The 21,108-nt window shown below is 36.5% G+C and overlaps 1 protein-coding gene across 1 annotated transcript in view; it reads right to left on the reverse strand.

Annotated features, from left to right (window-relative positions):
- Window positions 1–926: 926 nt before the first annotated feature.
- The window catches only part of LOC129414104 (breakpoint cluster region protein), a 48,272-nt gene continuing 28,090 nt past the window's right edge, over window positions 927–21,108 (reverse strand). Inside the window, exons 5-23 of the mRNA XM_073867752.1 lie at window positions 20,550–20,657; window positions 20,399–20,459; window positions 18,747–18,799; window positions 18,416–18,556; window positions 15,355–15,479; window positions 15,091–15,253; window positions 13,902–14,022; window positions 13,238–13,312; window positions 13,001–13,109; window positions 12,801–12,871; window positions 11,300–11,397; window positions 10,955–11,074; window positions 6,615–6,674; window positions 6,056–6,165; window positions 3,673–3,812; window positions 3,449–3,583; window positions 3,265–3,370; window positions 3,028–3,190; window positions 927–2,910 (exon numbers count right to left, since the gene is read on the reverse strand). Coding sequence (XP_073723853.1) covers window positions 2,821–2,910; window positions 3,028–3,190; window positions 3,265–3,370; window positions 3,449–3,583; window positions 3,673–3,812; window positions 6,056–6,165; window positions 6,615–6,674; window positions 10,955–11,074; window positions 11,300–11,397; window positions 12,801–12,871; window positions 13,001–13,109; window positions 13,238–13,312; window positions 13,902–14,022; window positions 15,091–15,253; window positions 15,355–15,479; window positions 18,416–18,556; window positions 18,747–18,799; window positions 20,399–20,459; window positions 20,550–20,657 — 2,049 coding nt within the window. The 3' untranslated portion in view covers window positions 927–2,820. The remainder of the gene's footprint in view (window positions 2,911–3,027; window positions 3,191–3,264; window positions 3,371–3,448; window positions 3,584–3,672; window positions 3,813–6,055; window positions 6,166–6,614; window positions 6,675–10,954; window positions 11,075–11,299; window positions 11,398–12,800; window positions 12,872–13,000; window positions 13,110–13,237; window positions 13,313–13,901; window positions 14,023–15,090; window positions 15,254–15,354; window positions 15,480–18,415; window positions 18,557–18,746; window positions 18,800–20,398; window positions 20,460–20,549; window positions 20,658–21,108) is intronic.

Here is a 21,108-nt window from a genome sequence, read left to right on the forward strand (position 1 = left end):
ATAATCTGTGCAACATAAAAAAATATAAACACAAAGCTGACAATCATTAGACATTTTATAAGAACGTACAATTGATTGCATTTTTTGCATATAGACTATTTGTTTAATTTTAGCAGGGTTGAGACAATTTCAGAGAAAGATCATTTAAATTGTTATAACAAAATTCAATTCTGATAAAAAGCTTATAATATTAATAAATATATAAAAGAGCTCAGAGATGCAAAACCCTCGGTGTCTGACGTGTTCTTGTAAATTTGCATTTTTTTTTTATTATTAGACTCTTCATGGATTCTGCAAAAAAATAATTATTTTGTCCAAGCCATCCATTTAACAAATATTTCTATATAAATAAAATTTACTTTTAAAGAAAAAAAAATGAATAAGCTGGGACAATTTGTCTACAAAATTTATTTCAAACATTAAAACATACACATCCAGCATGAGAAATAGGCTATATAGTGTATCAACAGTGAGAGCTGCTAAAGGGTCTTACAATGTTTTTAAAACAAGGACAAAACATCTGCTATTCTAAACCCCTTTTATCTTTAACCTGACCTGTTTTTTCTCCTCCAAAAATCCCTTCATTTACCCATAAATGCAATTGCTGTGTCATTCTGGTTATAAAAGCTATGTTTGAACAGCAGCACTGAGAATAATGCATGTGACAGCATTAAATATACATAGGGTATATTGCACCAGTACACATTTAATTTATGGTTCCAGTGTTTTGCTGACACTTGCTAATTTCCTGTCCAAAGACATAAATCAGTTTTTATTTCTTTGCCAATGATAATGATCGGTTATTTTACTTATTTTACCAAGGACTTGTGGTATTAATAATATTATAATGAAGCTGCAAGTACAATATGATATCAAATATCAAACTATAGAATGAGATAAAACCACAGTAAAATCTTGACCCCCAATTCAAGTGAATTTCAACTTTATTATCATTCTACTTTGTACAGAAACATACAGTATTATTGTCATCTTGATTAAGCATGTCCGCTACACAAGCATTCTGATGTTTCAACATTTCCCAGTAAAAATATTAAAGACTATTGTTTCAGCATTAGCGCTCATTGAGGGTAAAACAGAAGACAAAATGAACAGATTGTGTTCTAATATGTTCTGGGGAGTAATGTTATCTCTTTGAGGAAAGTTTATGTACTTTGCTATGGGTCAGATAAACAGACAGAACAGTCTGGTTCTGTGGAAACATGAGGATGAAGGAGTTTGTGATTGATCTATCTCCTTAACCCACTGTGCAACATTTTATCTTCTCATGGAGGCTGATTTAAAAAATGTCAGCCATGCGTACAGCAGACCAAAATCAAGGAAAAACAAGAAATATGGTTATAGGTATAATTCCTCTAAAAAAAGATAAAGAATATATACATTAAAATAAGACATGTACATTTAAGGATAAATTTAAAAGCAACAATCTTTACAATTAGTTGAAAGACAGGAAAGAAAATACACAACTAAACAACAAAAAGCAGAGGAATCTAAAAGAAAGTTAAGAAGTCATATACACATCAACATGCCTGCATGTTACACTAATAATACACAGTTGCATCTGCTCTACATAACACATAACAAATCAGCAGCTGTATATTAACTATCTTACATATAACTAATTTACATACAGTTTAGACTTAACAGGGCAAGGTATTGGCACTGTTATGTGTCACAAAGTGCTCTCAAATATAGTGATTAACAAAAATGAAATCTAATGAAAATATATTGCATTTAAGAGACAGGAAAAATGTACAGTGTTTGAATTATTAAGTTAGTTTGTGCTCACTGAACTTGTGTTGAGCAAATGGAGCACCTGCATATACAGAATGTGCATCTTAAAAAAAAACTATGTAGGTTTTTGCTTGCACAGTACACAGTGTAGTAGCAGTATATGCATTTTAAAATATTGAGTCTATCAGTCATAGTTAACCTTGTATGAATAAACTGTTATGCCTTTTTTTAACAAGATATCTAATTTGCACTAAAAATAATGTGTTATATAGTCTTATAATATTATGTGATCCTGATCCACATGTGTACTGTATATATTTTGTATATATTATAGGCTCAGAGATCTAATATTGAGTGGATTTATGTAACAAAACAAAGAGATGATTTTCCATAAGACAAAATATATTTTGAAAAGGCTAAGAACTATAATTATACTGTATATGGTTTCTTTTCACCAATGAACTTAAGACGGTTAAGCTAGCTATATGTGTGGGTCTCCCTCACAAATGACTGCTGTCAAACATAGGCACAAACAATTTGATTCCCTGCATGTGTTTTATCCATCAGAGTAGGGCTATAAATTCGGTCGTCCTCGTGATTCGCGAGTGTCAGATGTTCCGTAGCCCTCACCACAGCGGGACATAAATCTTAGGTGAGCAAAATGTCAGATCAAATAAAACGGTCATGTAAAACTGGAATGTGCAATACTTCATAAACCCACAGTGCAGAAAGGGAACAAGACATTAAAATGCAAGGCTAACATTCACTATCCAAACATCTTGGCACTCAAATCGTGAGCTACTATTTAATGAAAAGTTACAATGAATGAAATTGAAACTTTACTGAAATAATACCACGTAAGTGTTTGTAACAGTCCATGGGACGATTTGGTCATCAAAACAAAACATAACGCCACTGGCACTGTTTTGGCATCCAAATGGTTCGCTTCAAAGATTCCAGTAGGTTGTTGGCGCCCTCTATTGGTCACAAGGTTGAATCATTTCTGTCACAGAGCGTTACGAATCAATGTACCTGAGCAAACCATTCACAAACAGAGATTTGTCCTCCCTACACCTCTGTAGAGAAGAGCATACTCTGACGTTTACTGTCTGGAGTAGGAATCGTTTCCAGTTGTAGGAAATACAGTAATACTTGGACCTATAAAAATGGAAAGACAAAAAAATATTGGCATATACATCAAAAGAACCCTATTATTTGTATTTAACTTTTCAGTAAAAACTAACTAGTGTACTATAAAGCAGTTTAGTGTAATACCTGAGACATAACCTCAAGTGACCAGCTGTCACTCATAGAAATAGGCTGCGTGGGATTGGCTGGAATTTTGCTGTCCTTCTCAGATGGGCGGAGGAGGGTGGGACCAAACACAGTGGCGAGATTATGAAAGGACATCTTGTTGGTGATCTCATTCTCCGCCACCCTGTCGGAACAAGCAAGAACACTTCAGCAAACATGCAGCGTTGTCACTAGAGCGATATGAAAATGAGACAGCACCTCTTCAAATGATCCAGCAGAAACAGGAAGGTCATCAGGTTGGGTTCAGGTAGCGAGAGAAGCAAGTTGAGCATACAGCTTTCCTTTGCCACACTGTCAGACAAAGCTGAGAAACAAGAACCAATAAGTGAAAACCGTTTATATACTCATAAACTTGTGCAAGAACATCACAAGAACAACAGACCGATGCCTTCAGTGAAGTTTGAGTGGAGTTCATCAGTGAAGAGCGGCTCGGGAAGCTCTCTAAAGTAAAGCTTCAGTGTGCCAGCGATGGCGTTCACGTCCATCTCGCTCATCATAACCGAAACGTCTTTATTGTCTGTGGAGCACAAACAGAGTAGTCATTTTAAACCATACCATACCAGACATCAGTAGCAGGGCTGGTCCTGTGAAGAACTCGGTACTTACTAGCATCAAAGGCGGCTTTCAGGGCCTGGATGTCTGTGGCCACCCCGGAGACGCGATAGATTCCCACTTCCTCCATCCCTCTGCGCTCAATCTCCTCCACACATTGTCTCACAATGAGAGGCACTTTGGAGTGTTCACGTCTGACGATAACAAACACAAAGATAAGATTCAGTTGACAATGAGTGTTTGGTTGTTGCTGAATAATTTCTTTTTTCTATTAAAGCTGTAATAACATTACAGGAATTCCTTTGTTACTGCACATTGAAAAAAAATCAATTCGCATCATGATTATCATTTTAGGAAATTTCTTGGAACACTTCTGGGAAGTAAACCACATTTAGCATATTCTGAAACTATGAAAAAAAAATATCTTTATTGTATCAACATTCCCACAGCCTATATTTAAACCGACATCTGCATTATGCTGATGATGCAGCATTCCGATATCACAAAGTCAATAAAGAAAAGAAACATTTTGTCATACTTCCTTCCTAAAACTGTCAACATGAAATATTTATTACTAGAGGCCAATATGTCACCCACATACAGTTACAGTAAAATATGCATAGATAGAGTTTCATTCCTAAATCCACACTTCAGTTTTGGTTGCACTCCTGCGAGGGAAGTCCTTAGTAAACATTCCTAATAATCCTTACTTCCTGTAACAAAGGAAGTGCATAATGGAGTTGCTTTCGGTTTTCTTTTTTTTCTGTTTCCTCAGCTTAACTGAAAGGAAATGTCCCCTCCAAACCCTCATTTATGACCCCTTATTGGAACCATGCGTGCCAATGAAAACACAATCAAAAACGGGTCTCTATGTCTTCTGAGTTTTCGGAAATATGGCTGACTGGTGTTCCTCTCCAGTTTATTTTTGGTACTCATATGACTGGTTTCCAGAAAATGTACATTTGAATCATGCTTGAGAAAGAAACAGCAGTTGATGACATAATGCTCTATAACATAAAACAACAACATGAGGGTTCAGTATTTGATTTCCTGGCAACATTTCAACAAGTTTTGCCTATATAATACAAAACATTACAATACAAACATATTTATCTTTAAAGGGACACTCAGCAAAAGGAAAAATTACTGAGCCGACTGGTTAGATTTGACTTTACTGTCTGCACTGTACAGAAGAGGCCAAAGGTGATTTTCAACTTTAAACAATTTACATCTTCGCTCTTTATTCAAATATAAAAGAAGCATTAAATTTTTTGTATGCATGTTGCATTGGTGTGCCTGAAACTCAGCTTTGAAAAGAGCTGAGAGAGAAAAAATTACACATATGCAAAGGTCAACAAATATTACTAAAAGCTAAACTCTAGCAAGCATAGGCTTTATCACCTGTGAGCTTTTGTTTTTCTATGCATTTTTTTTGTATATTCGAATGAACCAGATTCTCTAATATGCTGTGGTCTGCCTTTTTCGCAAATAATTTTGCCCAATACCTTAAAGGGAACAATTCACAAGACTTTTTTAAGATGTCAAATAAATCTTCGGTGTCCGCAGAGTACGTATGTGAAGTTTTAGCTGAAAATACCATATAGATCATTTAATACAGCATGTTAAAATTGCCACTTTGTAGGTGTGAGCACAAATGTGCCGTTTTTGGGTGTGTCCTTTAAAATGCACATGAGTTGATCTCTGCACTAAATGGCAGTGCTGTGGTTGGATAGTGCAGATTAGGGGCGGTACTATACCCTTCTGACATCACAAGGGGAGCCAAATTTAAATGACCTATTTTTTCACATGCGTGCAGAGAATGGTTTGTTACTGGGTTGTTCTATTTCACATTTTAGGTTGATAGAAGCACCGGGGACCCAATTATAGCACTTAAACATGGAAAAGTCAGATTTTCATGATATATCCCCTTTAAAAGTTTAGTGTTTTGTCCATTTCGTACCATATACCTCTTATTTTGATGGCTTCATCTAACCTGAGGGTGCCTTAACGGAGATACTGCACAATCCCAGATACTGCAGATATCCCCCCTCCCAGATTTAACTTTTAATGGGATAGTTCATAAAAAAATGAAAAATCTGTCATTATTTACTTACTCTCAGATTGTTACAAACCCGTATACATTTCTTTCTTCTGTTGAACACAAATGGAGATATTTTGGTTAATGTTTTTCTAACCAAACACCATTGACTTGCATAGTATTTTGTTTTTCTACTATCAAAGTCAATGGTGCTCCTCCTTCGTGCTTGACTTCAAATATCTTTCCTTGTATTCAGCAGAACAACGAAATGTAGGTTTACAGGTTTAGAACAACATGAGGTTAAATAAACAATGAAAGAACCTACATTTTTGGGTGAACTATCTTCTTTACGTAACTATTACTGTATAGGAATAAATTAATTGGTGTATTTTTACTCACTTAGTGACAGCCCCAATTTTGACCCCAAACACTCCGGACTGTTTTCTGGAGGGCATTCTCTTGAGACTGAACTCTCTGCTGCTGAAGCGCATAGACAGCTTGACCTCAATCTGCACAAAGTGATGAACTTTATTACAAAAACATCTCACTGATGAGAACAAAACAGCTCTGTGCTCAATCTCAATAATCAAATCTGAAATCACTGTAAGCTGTGGCCATCAGCTTAATATCAACATGTCGGTGATAATCCATCACTGTTTCACATGCTGGTAGACAAATGATTGCTATCATAAATATTGATTGGTGAATGCTACATTTTAGTGAATTTTATTTATCAGTCTTATAACTTGTGTGTTGCATTTCACTGTCAAGATTATATACAGTACAATAATAGTGCAGAAAATATAGATAATGTAGTACACTGATGGCCTAAACATAAATCATTTCCTGACCATATAATAAAGATATTTTTACTATTACTAGTGATAATCCCTTTTTCATATACAAACATATTTATATATTTAACAGTATTTATAACTATAGGATGAACCACACTGACCCCATTGATGCTGATCACTGTCCTTTGCCAGTCTTTACCCTGCAGCGCTTGAGGATCCAGCTGTGAAAACAGAGACAAAATGTCAATCAAGGGGATAATCCTTATCTGACCGTGACCTACAGTACATACACACAGTCACCTGCTTAAAAACAACAGTTCAATGAATGTCCTTATCTACAGAAGTAATAGATATCACTTCTTTTTAGATGTGCATTTCATGGAAACCTAATTATAATAAAAATTAGCAATAGGTGCAATAGATCATTTACTGGATCATTTATTTCAGATTTAGACATTACACATTTAGTTACTATGATTGTACTATTTTTGTCAAAGATGATATATGCACCAAGGTATAACATACAGACACAACAAATGACCAATCACACTGCAAATAGCAATTACTGTATTCTGTATGTGAATGACACCACAGAACACCACAGGTCCATTTTTTTGCCATTGATGGAAAATTTATATCAAATACTTCAACATGTCAATTTCTAATCACTCGCCTAATAATACTATTGCAAAGAAAGGTAACAAAACAATTGTTGTCACCATCCATTCCATTGGAGGATGTGAGGTACAGTATTGTTAGCATTACCTTTTGTCTGAGCAAAGTATTGCGTACTCTACCCCAGAGTCGAGAGCCACTGCTGGGATGCCTCCTTGTGCCAATGTCTACCTCCTCCTCACATTCCTCCCTTTTCTCCTCTTCTTCTGAGGTACAGTTGCTAAAAAACTCTTCATTTACCAGTTTACTGTTCGAAACCTTATTCACTGTACTATAATGCCGATCACAATTCTGATCTTGGATCTGGTCCTTATTGCCCATCTCTGTCATGTTCTCAAAGAGGCTGGTGGACTGCTACTCTCACAACTATTGAACAAAATGTAGCTTAATTCAAACTCCTCCAGGAGTTGAGTGGTAAGATACATGTACGGTAATCCCTTTCTCTCGTCACAGAAGCACAGTCAAAGTCTGATCTTCATGTCCAGTGGTCGGAAGATGCTGGTATATTTGTTCTCATGTCAGTCTCATATCATCTCTGGCTCAAACTGTCTGTTGTTAAAAATGTCTATCACCTTCTCTGATCTTTTCTTGAGCACACAAACACAGATTCAACGGCAGGGTTTTTCCACAGATGATGCACTGGGATTAACTCGGGAGAATCTCCACCCACCCTGATATAACGCAGTGGAAGCTTACACGTTGGAGGTGCTTGTCTTATATTATATTATATTGTAAGTCTTGGTTGACATCAATGAAGTGCAAAGGTGGTGGTGCTACTTCAAAAGTTTAGGACAATGGCGTATTCTAATAATTATCATTTAAGAATGGCAGTGATTAAAAATGTAAAATTTGAATCTTTTTATTCTTCAAAACAGACTTTTACTTATAAACTGAAGTTTTCCCTCTATGCAACTTGTTGCTAAAGAATAATTACCAAGGCAACTAAGGCTGATATAATTCAGAGAGGAGTTTTCATTTGCCCAGACGTTGACTCCTCCCCACTCCCACCTGCCTCTTTAGGACTCTGTCAGCATGTCACGTCCCACTTACTCTGCCTCATTTGGAGTGCATCCAGGCTATCCACAACACAAGACAATCCTTAGCACAGTTCCTTTAATCTTCTCCAACACAACACCCGAGTATTTCACTACAGCCACTACTTTGGTGATATCAATGCACACCCGCATATGGTGGGATTAACTACCTGGACAATTTACCAGCTTTATCCTGTTCATTGCATTAGGCACTAAAGAGTTTAAATGCTTACTCACTACACTTGATTAGTCAGGTGACCCTACTGCGTCATTTTATCCTATTTTATAGTAATTATTACTAGTACTACTATTATTGCTACTACAACTATGTTCTTATAGTCTTATCAAATGGTAGAACATTGAACTCAAGGAACAATATGGTCATGGGTTTAATTTAAAATCTCAAGAAACACACAAACTGAAAGAAATGATACCTTAAATTCACTACTAGTTCTATATGGCTTTGGCTAACTTAAATTAAGGGTGTATATAGCAAATAATATCACATCTCTAAAATATGTGACCGTGGACCACAAAACAATAAGTATTTATAAGTTGGTAAATTTGTAACAATATCCAAAAATACATTGCATGGGTAAACGTTTTTATTTTTTAATTCCAAAAATTATTAGGATTTTAAAGGGGACATAATCATGAAAATCTGACTTTTTCCATGTTTAAGTGCTATAATTGGGTCCCCATGCTTTTATCAACCTAGACAATGTGATAAAGATCAACCCAGTAACTTAGTTTAGGTAAACCATTCTCTGCAAGAATGTGAAAAAATAGGTGATTGAAATTTGGCTCCCCTTGTGGTGTTAGAAGGGGATAATACCGCCCCTTAGGGCGCACTCACACTATCCAAACCAAACCGCGCTCGGGCGCATTTGACCCCCGAAGCCTGGTTTGTTTGACTAGTGTGATCGCTCTGTTCCGCGCCCAGGCGCAGATTGGTTAATCGCGCCACGGCCGGGTTGCAGAGGTGGGCCGGAGCACGGTTCACTTGGGCTCAGGCGCGGAAGGCTGTAGTGTGAGCGCAATCGCACAGTTGCGCGACCACTCACCTTTATCTGCCTCTGTAAAAACCTTTCGATGCGAGCAGCGGGGTTACGTGAATGTCCGAGCTGCACACGTGACAAATCAACTAAGCAATATGATGACATGTGAGAGGGCTGTCTGTAATCGTGCACCAACCGACTCCGAATAAAAAACACAGACTTATCATTACGGTGGGTTCCAGTGTTAAGAGAGAGCTTTACTTCCTGCTTTTTTTTTAAAAATCGCATCTTACTGACGAAAGTGCCCCCGGACTCGGATCGATAAAAAGTACAGTGTGAGTGCGTGCACCTGGGGGAGTAGGGAGGGTTGACAATCGCGCTGGGGCATGGTTTGGTTTGGTTTGGATAATGTGAGTGCGCCCTTAATCTACACTATTCAACCACGGCAAAAAGCCATTTAGTGCGGAGATCAGCTCATTTGCATTTAAAAGGACATCCCAAAACAGCACATTTTTGCTCACACCTACAAAGTGGCAATTTTAACTCTTTTAACTCCCCGCCAGCGTTTAAAAAAAAGTTGCCAGTCAGTGCCAGCCTTTTTTTATGATTTTCACAGAAGTTTAATGCCTACCAGAAAATGTTGCTCTTTAAATATATAAACATACAATAAATCAAATGAAGAACAGACCCTCTGCTTTTTTAAAAAAATTAAAGTTTCATCCTACCTTTATTTGTTCTCATTTTATCACCTCTCAAAAATGGGTAGGTTTCTTCAAAAATACAAAATTTTAAGCAAAAACTGAGATAATTGCGTTTTTTGTGAAGGACTATTGATAGAGATCAGATTCAGAGTAACGATCAAAAAATACTCAAAGTTCTTACTGTCCTAAGGGATACTTAGCGGTATTCCCGACTGAAAGAGTTAACATGTTATAATATATTATCTATATGGTATATTGAGCTAAAACTTCACATACACACACTGGGGACACCAAAGATTTATTTGACATCTTAAAAAGTCCTGTAAAATATCCCCTTTAAGTAAAGATCATGTTCCATGAAGATATTTCGTAAATTTTCTACTGTAAAAATATAAAAAATTTATTTATCATTAGTAATATGTGTTGTTAATGACTTTAAAGGACTACTTTAAGGTGATATTCTCAATATTTTGATTTTTTGCAATCTTAGATTTTCAAATAGTTCAGGGCTCCAGACTGCCACCAAATGGTAGCATTTTGCCACCAAAATTTGAGAGTGTGCCACTGAATTTTACATCCAGTCGCACATGTGCGACCAGCAAATTTGACCTTTTTTTGTGATGTGACACTGACTTTAAAACAGCACATTGTACTTTCTGCATCTATCATCAAAGTATTTATTAGTAATATAGTGTATTACTTAGTAGAAATGTGAATATTTGGTTAGCATGTTGATTTACGGTATGTGCCCCTAAATTTTCTGGTTGCGCCCCTACAATTTTCAGTTGGGGGCCACTATGCTCCTAGTGAAAAAAGTTAGTCTGGAGCCCTGTAGTTATTTCTCAATTTCAAAAAATGACTCATTTTGTGGTCCAGGGTCACATATAACAGTGAGGATCAGTGGACCTTGTTAACCATCTCAGAGCTGTGTGACAATTTCAAACCTTTACAATTGCCAAGTAAAACCTTTTTTTGTTGTTGCCAGAAACAGATCCTGCCTGGTAAAATCACAATCACTGTAGTAAAACATTACTGTGGTGAGAAATGGACATGACAGGACACCTGACATGTTTCTAAAGATGATATGTTGTACCTGGATCTGTCCCTTGGCCATGATCCGATCCGTATTCTCCCCATCATCTCTGGTCTGTTTGACCTTACTGTAGCACAGGAGCCTTAGGGTCTGAGAGCCCTCCAGCTCGATCTCAAACTCCTGTGAAAATAAAGTCCAAACTTTATTAACACCATCCACACCGGTATTATAATCTCTCAAAGGCACAGAGTGTAAGTTTAACATTCTTAGTGGCACCAACAGAAATGTAAAAACTGTAATAAATAAATAAATACAACCATAGCGCAAATGTTCAAATTGATTATGTTTAAAGATATTTCGAGAGATAATAAGAACTATGTGATAAGGATTAACTGTAATTCTGACCTCATTCCAGTTTGGCTCTGTGGTGTCTCTGTACACACGAGTCTTGGCTTTATTTACAAAGTAGCCAAAAGAGTCCACCTCTAACGTACAGTACAGATCTGATGACAGAAAAGCACATTGTTAATTAAAACCGTACAAAACAAAAAAATCAACACACTTTCCTTTTTAAATAACAATTAACAATAATAATTTAACTGCAAGAAAGCTTTTTTGGGGACAGAGAGTGTGGAAGAAACAGTGAGGAGCTAGATTTACAGTCCAACTGGTATCCAGTCTTGGCTGACTTATCACAAGTGGTCCATGTTGGAAGTAACATGCACCCCAACAGTATCATCTGTGACCAACTGTGATTAGATTTAGTGTGAAGAGTTATGAATTGGTGATCGCATACATCTCTTACTACATCTGACCTGTGATGTGCATCACATAAGATACACGTTAAAGGTGCATGCCATGGTACCTATTGCATGTTCGTCTTTGTCCCAGCTGCTGACATTTCTCAATAAAATAAGTGCTATTCTTTTCAATTTTGTTTAAAATGTTTTTAATTAAAGGAAAAGTTCGGTATTTTACACTTGAAGCCCTGTTTTCAGATTGTTTATGATGAAATAGAACGGTTTTGACTGAAAGGGGTGTTCACTGATATGCTCACACAAAAATGGCTGCAAAAGATGCTTTCCAAAAGGTTTTTAGCATTCGTTGTAAACTTGTGGACCTATTTTTCCAAACGCCTCACACCCGTATATTCTTCCGCTGAGAGCTTGAATAATAGACTCTCCATCCCAGTTGGCCGCCTTTGCCAATTGCAAGAATATAAACAACGTTCACGGCGCGGAGTAATACCGTACCTCCCAGCACATCTAATACAAGTCAATGGAGTTGGACAAAAACTATGATAAAACCTGTTGGAATGCGTCTTTTGCAACGATTTTTGTGTGAGCATATCAGTGAACACCCCTGACCACTCGGTGAGTTTCACGTCTTTGTAAATGAAAGTTTAATGCATTTTAGGAAGAATTGTTCCTGTGCGCCTATATAGCCATTATAGAGGTGGGAGGTGATACAATAAACACCCGAAAATTCTCGGGCCAGCATCATATGTCCAAATTACAGTCAAAACCGTTCTACTTCATCATAAACAATCTAAAAACAAGGCTTTAAGTGTAAAATACCAAACTTGTCCTTTAACAAAAAAAATCCCTGAGTGCACCTTTAACAGCAGGTGTAATTACTGTCAAAAAGAGAGATACTGTAAATCAGTGATGCAAAATTAAATCCAAGAAGGAACGCTGTGTTCCCAGTTAATCCCAGTCCATCCTACTGTCTGCCTAACAACATCCGACAGCCAGTCAGGTGTTGTTATGCACGTGCGCACATATTAGAGAGGTATTCATTAATACATTGATTACTGAGAGACAGATTTAATTTCATCTAATTGCAACGGGGGCAAAACCCTGCTACTGTGCTGTCCCACTAAGATGTCCTATGCCAGATTACTTACTCAAACTCTGTTTTAGACCAGATGCAGAATGAACAATCACATTCAGAAAGCCATAAAGCCCTGTGGATTCATCATCTGTAAAGAAAAACACAATATATAAAGTGCCTGTAGACAGACAAAATGCAAAAAAGACAGTTTTCTTGATTTAACAATGACAAATTATATTTAAATTAATTAGTCACACAGTATTAAATGTGCACTCATCTTCTTTATTGATGGTCAGTGGAACACTGTGAACAGTCTGGAGCTTCACGCAAGAGTTGGTGAGCATTTGCAACTCCAATGAAGTCAAAGAGAAACTCTTGAAACCTAGGAGAGGATTTCCATAAACAGAGTATCATGAATATTATCTATCTCAAATAAACGGAGAGATAGAAATGTTTGCATTTAGCTAAGTAAGAAAAAGATTTCTATGAAAAATACAGTAACTTGCTTACATTTTTTCTGCTGTTCTCGAATAATCTCTCTCCATTCCTCCCGTTCATAATCAGATGAGATTAGAAATGTATAACCCTGCAAAACAAAATAAATAAAAACTTTTTACACACGAAAGATGTCAAAAAGGCACCATCATTTTTTATCCAGGGCTCTGTAAACAGGGCCAGCTCATGACTGCACTTCCGAGGGGCGCCAATTCAAAATAAGTGTTCGGAGTGTCATGCGTGTTGCTTACGTTTTCAAAAAATGTGTTTGTTGATGTGCATCACGTGTTTTGTCAAAATAAGTGCTTGCTGCACACGCGTCAAACCCGTTTATGACAAAAGAGACACTCACGTTCACAAAATACACGCAAGACACTCCCTAAATAGTAAACTCTGATTACGCATAAGATTATTCGAGGATCTGGCAAACGCAATCGTCTCTTTTATCAAAAACGGTTTTGACGCATCTGCAGCAGGCACTTATTTTGACAAGACACGTGATACACATAGGATCTCTCAACGCGCTGAACACATATTTTGAAAAAAGGAACCACACACATGACGGGCTACATACATTTTGTGACAAACTTCGCATTGAGCGCCCTTGAAAAAAGAAGTCACCGGCCAACATTGTCAGTAAACATGCAGGTTTTTAGGAGATTCGTGTAGTACTGTTTCTCCTTGCCATTCCTGTTGTTGACTCTGAAAGCCATGCTTGGAGACATGAGCAGTAGAAGAGATTCTTGTTCACACAGTTTCTTCCTTAGACGATCAAGGACTTTACCACCTTTACACACTCTCTAAAAACAGAGATAAAAGATAAAATCAACATACTTAAGGGAATATTCCATTTTCTTAAAAGAAAAATCCAGATAATTTACTCACCACCATGTCATCCAAAATGTTGATGTCTTTCTTTGTTCAGTCGAGAAGAAATTATGTTTTTTGAGAAAAACATTGCAGGATTTTTCTCATTTTAATGGACTTTAATAGAGCCCAACATTTAATACATAACTCAACACTTCAACGGAGTTTCAAAGGACTATAAACAATCCCAAACAAGGCATAAGGGTCTTATCAAGCGAAACGATTGTCATTTTTGACAAGAAAAATAACAAATATGCACTTTTAAAGCACAACTTCTCGTCTAGATCCGATTCAGCGCGACCTAATGTAAATGCGTAGTGATGTAGGGAGGTCACGTGTTACATATTTAAAACGCACATTTGCGGACCATTGTAAACAATAAACTGACACAAAGACATTAATTAGTATCATTCCACATACAACAACGTCAGAACGGTCCTCTTTCACCACACTTGTAAACATTGGGGCGGAGTTTCGCATTCGTCCTCTGTGACCTCTTGACGTCATGAGGTATTGCGTGGGGTCAGCTGGCGCATCACGACCGGATCTACATGACGAGAAGTTGTGCTTTAAAAGTGTATATATAGTGTAAAAGTGTTATTTTTATTGTCAAAAATGACAATCGTTTTCCTAGATAAGACCCTTATGCCTCGTTTGGGATTGTTTATAGTCCTTTGAAACTCCGTTGAAAAAAACTGTTAAGTGTTGAGTTAAGTATTAAATGTTGGGCTCTATTAAAGTCCATTAAAATTAGAAAAATCCTGCAATGTTTTCCTTAAAAAAACATAATTTCTTCTCGACTGAACAAAGAAAGACATCAACATTTTGGATGGCATGGTGGTGAGTAAATTATTCTCTATATAGTGAGGATTTTTCTTTTAAGAAAATTGACTAATCCTTTAATACAGATTTTCAATATAAAGTAGTCCCATTTGAGAAACAAGAGGATATTATGTGTTTGACAATGTAGGTTTTATCACAGTGTTGTTTATCGTATCTACCTTTTCTCTCTGTATCTCATTTTTCATCTGGGAAATCTTCACCTTCAGAGCGTCTATCTCTTCCTCTGCTATCTGTGGGATTGGTGAGGACTCTGATTCATCAATGGCCTGGAAAGTCAGGTCAGCTAGTGGAATATACCACTTACAGTCATACTGCTGTCCTTTCCTAAGCATAGAAAGTGATGGAAACCAATCAAAGCTCAGAATGCAAATAATTTAAGTTTGCAGTGCTTTCTTTGCACTACAACATTTAAAGCGACTAACTTCCCTCCGGTTTGCTTCTTCAATTTGGCGCAAAGCAGCAGGTCTGTAAACAGGAAGACATGCCGAAGTTTTCTGGACCCTTCCACTAACTCCACCATAAACTGGTCTCTGAGAAGCTGTCGATTCTAGTCAGACATTAAATTGACATTAACATGCAGGTCAAATTGGAACAATTCACCAATTAATAATACATGTACTAGTCTTAATTTTTGCAAAACAACCCAGACATCTAATTTGACACATATTGTTCTAACTGTACACCAATAGGGGGCGCTCATGTATTGTTTACTATGTAAATCAGTAGTAGTCACTACTCTGCCTAAGGCATGAGGTCATGTAAAGTAGGTAAGGAAGAACAGCAGCCAATGACAGGGCCAAACCCATTCGCTCAGATGGAGGCATGACACACTTATGAAATTGTGCTTTGTGGGAGAATCACATGAGCTATTTTCATGATAATGATGCCACCCTGAGGGGGTTTCGTGAAGGAAAACTGGCGATGGATGATTCACAAAACTGAGATCTGATAGTACAGTCATAATAACTTAAAATAAAAAGCACTCAAAATGTTACGAAACAATGTTTTTTTTATGTTATAGCGTAAGGAAGTAGTAGCAAAATGTTTGCTTAAAACAATCAAATTTAAAAGTATTACACTACTAATGATAAAGTCATGGATTCGATATCTAGGAAACACACAAACTGATTAAATGAACACCTTGCATATTTAACAATTTAACTGGTGCAGCCCTTTTGAGTGGGGGGGGGAGGCGAAAAGGTGATGTACACCTTCAAATTAATATAACTCTCAATAAATAAAACTCAGTTTACATTTATTTGTTATAAATAAAAATGCAATATATTATTATTTTGAATACATAAAATGATAAAAAAAAAACTGAGGTTTGTGTTGGTTTGCTGCATACTCTTGTCACAAATGAAAAAATTACAGTTACTGCATTATTGTTACTGCTAAAATGTTGAAATATGAAAACTACATTTTTAGACCTTTCCAACAATATAGTTTGTCATCATAGATTAACATTTACATGAAAAATATTGAAGTAAACTTAGGGGTCCTATGCCAGTTAACGGGTTAAGGGATAGTTTACCTCAAAATGCACAGTTTTCTCCTAATATGAAAGTTAATGTGTACCATCAACTGTGTGCTTACCATAATTTATCTAAATATCTTTTCTTGTCTTCAATAGAGTAAAGAAAGTGTACAGGTTTAGAACACCATGAGGGTGAATAAATAATAATATACCTTTTTATTTTCGGGTGAACTATCCCGTTAACTGTAACTCAAAATGCAAATGGATCCAGAGACGTCTATCTCATTTTTTACAAATGAGTGTGCAATTGTACTCCTGAGTGATTGAATCTCTAATTAAAGGTTGTGTGACATATGTTAAAGACATCTGCTCTTTTCATGGCCTGAATGACTGTGTATGCGTGTGTGTACGTGCGTGTGTGTGTTTGTGTGGAGGCTGTAAGACACACATTCAATACATTCACTGACCTATGACCCTGGTTTCAGGGAGGGTGTATTTATCCCTTTATGTTTAAACTTGCAATTTTTCCCTCTAAAGTACACCAAGCTTTTGCCCACATGATAAACGGGTGCAGTATTGACTTTGGCCACATTCATTGTGCATTCAGAGACATCTGCTAAAACGGACTAAGATGAGAAGCAGCACATGGCCATGATCTGCATCCATCATCTTCTAGTGACAATAACAACACAGGACATGAACTTAGATGACCTGACATTAAGATAAATCTAGAAAAATTATCATCAAAAAACTACTGTTTTTACTCACTTTTGTAAGGTGCTTTGGATTAAAACATCTGCTATGTAAATGCCGACATGTAAATGGCTGACAGCTGGGTAGTAACGGATTACATGTAATCTGGATTACGTAATCAGATTCCAAAAATCAAGTACTTGTAATTAGATTAAACTACAGTATTGAATACTCGTAATCACTTTTTTATGGATTACATGATTACATATTATTCACACTATGGCAATATGATGTTCACAAGTTTGTAAATCTTTTTTTTACATTTTTCATAATAAATTGACCTACCGTTTACGTTAGACAAGATGCAAAATGGAGCAGCACTCAGCGTTTGATCATTGGATGCAAAGGCGATGATTTGATCCAGAAAACACTGAATTGTCCCTAGCATTTCGAACAAACAATGAATCTATATGTACATATAACCACTGATGTCAACAGTTTCTTCTGTTGCTCAAGAAATCAATTATTGAAACCTGAGAACAATTACTTAAAGTTTTAAGTTTTATTTGTCAGTGTAGCCTACACACTGTATGTCAGTGACGAAAAGTACATTGAAATGCTTTGTGTGAGGCTCATGCAGTTCATCTTTTTAAACTTTAAACTTTATGCCAGGCATCCTTTCTGCATATAAATAATAAATGAGTAATATCTTTGAATTAGCTCTCTGTATTTTTTTACTAATAAAAATGTCCGGCATGTCCAAAAACCCACAGACAGTGAGTGAGATCCTTCCCACACAGTTTTCCAGTAATCTCCGAGGAAGTCTAGTATCATGTCGGCTGACTCAGAGATTGGAGGGGTCGTAAGAGTGTGCGTGTGTGTGTTTATACTGAAACTCGGAAGGGTGTTGAGACACTTCTTGCGAGTCGTGACTGTTTCGCGAAAATGACCATGATAAAGGAGGAAGGGGTACAGGAAAGCGGGAGGTGATTGTGTTATAGAGTGGACCCTTGAGAGATTACGAAAAGTGAGCGTCTCAGTATTATGTATAAGGCAAGAAAACAAACAAACCTTCGTCAATTTTCAGGGGGGACAGGTAACTGAATGTAGGGACCGATAGCTAGGACTGCTTTTAAAGTGAACACATTTCAGAATGAAGTTGTTTACATGTGCAATTTTGAGAAATACAGTTAAACTTTGAGACACTGTGAAAATAGCAGGAGGAATAGTAGGACACACTGGGGCATTAGAGATCCATATTTTTGAGAATATTTTTAGCATTACAGCTGATCTTGGTAGTGTGCAGAACTGACCTCTCCTTTCTTCACTGTCATAGACTGACGGCGGGGTGTGATCTCCTCATTAATACTAGAAAGGAAATTTTGAGAGATGCGGAGGGCGTCCTGCAGCAGAGGGAGATCTGGATGATTAGATGGGGTGTGCTTCAGTAGGTCCTACATTTAGAGAAACACACACATTCAATACACAGCAATCAAAAAACCTCTATAGCAAAACACAGGTTTATTAAACAAGCAAAGATATACAGCCCATGGTCATACATAAAAAAAGATCTTTGTGGAAATAATCTGTAAATATGCTCATTGTATGTTTAGAATTGACAAAACAGTGAAGCGATTTACTTACGTGGAGTACTAGGGTACTACGGGTAACTCGATCCACTGGTTTATACAGCAGGGCTGAGAATAGTTAAGATAGGGAATAAAAGTTAGGAGAATATGAGTGTCTATTAGTGGTTATAAAAGGCTATACATAAAATATAATATGTAACCCTGGACCACAAAAACAGTCATAAATTTCACAGGTATATCTGTAGCAATAGCCAAGAATACATAGTAAAGATCAAAATAATTTATTTTTAATGGCAAAAATCTTGTTTTTCTAGGACTTTTTCCTCCTGACTAAAAAGCCGGAAGGTTTTTTCCCCTAGGAGTTTTTTTTCAACCCCTAGGGAGTCAGCTGACATTGGCTTGACTTGTCTATACGTTACTGTACATTTTTACTAGTACGGTTTAATCTAAGCCACTCTACTCTGCTTCTTACGTTGTCCACCAATTTTTCTGTGTTTTCTCCTGGATTTATTAATGTAAAGCTGGTTTGAAACAACTAAACAATTGTGAAAAGCGCTATATAAATACATTTTAATTGAACATTTTTTTTTTAATAAACGGATATTAAGTACAGATTATGTCCATTAACATATTTTATTAAATTCCTACCGTAAATATACCAAAAATGTATTTGTCATTAGTAATATGTGTTGCTAAGGACGTCATTTGGACAACTTTATTTTTTCAACACTTTATTTCGAATTTTCTCACATAAACAATCAATCATACAATCATGGATACCATTGTAATATACTGATTATAATAATTCTGATTTGTTTGTTAATAAACAGAACCATGCGGCAAACAGAAACATTTGGACAACTTTAAAGGGACACTCAACTTTTTTTTGAAAATATACTACTCATTTTCTAGCTTCCCTAAGTTAAACATTTGATTTTTACCTTTTTGAAATCCATTCAGCTGATCTCTGCATCTGGCTGTACCACTGTTAGCATAGCTTAGCACAATCCATTGAATCTGATTAGACCATTAGCATCACGCTCAAAAATAACCAAAGGCTTTGGATATTTTTCCTATTTAAAACTTGACTCTTCTGTAGTTACATCGTGTACCGACAGAAAATTAAAAGAAAATTTCTAGGCAGATATGGCTAGGAACTATACTCTCATTCTGGCGTAATAATCAAGGACTTTGCTGCCGTAACATGGCTGCAGGAGGCGCAATGATGCCCGAAAATAGGCACCTGCTATTGAAAGTTACTAAGGGGACTATTTTCGGCTGCTGCGCAATGTAATTGCGCCTTTGAGTGCCCTTGCGTTATTTTTGAGCGTGATGCTAATGGTCTAATCAGAATCAATGGATTGTGCTAAGCTATGCTAAAAGTGGTACAGCCAGACCCAGAGATCGGCTGAATGGATTCCAAAATGCTTAAAATATATTAAAAATATTTAACTGTAGGGGAGCTAGGAAATGAGAATATTTTCAAAAAAAAGTGGAGTGTCCCTTTAAAGGTGATTTTCTCAATATTTCTCAATCAGATTCCAGATTTTAAAAAAAATTTATTTCTGCAAGATATTGTCCTATCCAAACAAACCATAAATCAATGAAAATGATATTTATTCCAAAAAATGACCATTATGATTGGTTTTGTGGTCCACTATCACATATTGTAAGGTTACTAATAATAAATAATTAATGATCTCTTACTTTCCAAAGAGTTCTTGGCATTCTGATCTTTAACCTCTTTGGCACTCCTGACTTTTAGATTCTGAGGAATGGTAAACCAATAAATAAATCCACACCCAAGCAAATACATAATCTCTTTTTGACAAAATAATATAATTGCCCTTAAACTGACCTCTGAAATCTCAGCAAACTGAGAATTTGCCTGACAACACTTTTCAGCCATTTCCACAGCTGTCTTGTAGTTGTCTACAAAAGCCCTGTATACCCCGAGCTGGCTGGCCTGTATAGGATCATAAAGAGAGAAGATGATATTTAAAAGTAAAAATCTTAGTGATCACTCATTCGTGCTACACTGGCTTCATTCTGCATACTAAAGTAGAGTACACTGTAAAAAAAATTAGCTGTAATTATGCAGCAGGTTGCCAGTAACTTACTGTAAAAGAAAAAGACTGTAAATGTTTCATGTTCATTTAACTTTGAACAAACTGTTGCCAGTAAATAACATAAATGTAAAATCTACAGTAAGTTACCGGCAGCTAGTTGCCAGTAATACCCAGTAATACTGTAATTTCTAAAGAATTTTTTACAGTGTAGGCCTGTTTTAGCATGGCTGACATGGTTCAGAAACAAGCAAATACCATCCTGACAAGGCATAAGCACGACAGCTCTTAAACCAAAATGAACAACCGACATGCTATGACAATGCAGCAGTTGATAGCTGTCTTTGTAAA

Source organism: Misgurnus anguillicaudatus, chromosome 5 (genome assembly GCF_027580225.2).
Source record: "Misgurnus anguillicaudatus chromosome 5, ASM2758022v2, whole genome shotgun sequence".
Classification (NCBI taxonomy): Eukaryota; Metazoa; Chordata; class Actinopteri; order Cypriniformes; family Cobitidae; genus Misgurnus; species Misgurnus anguillicaudatus.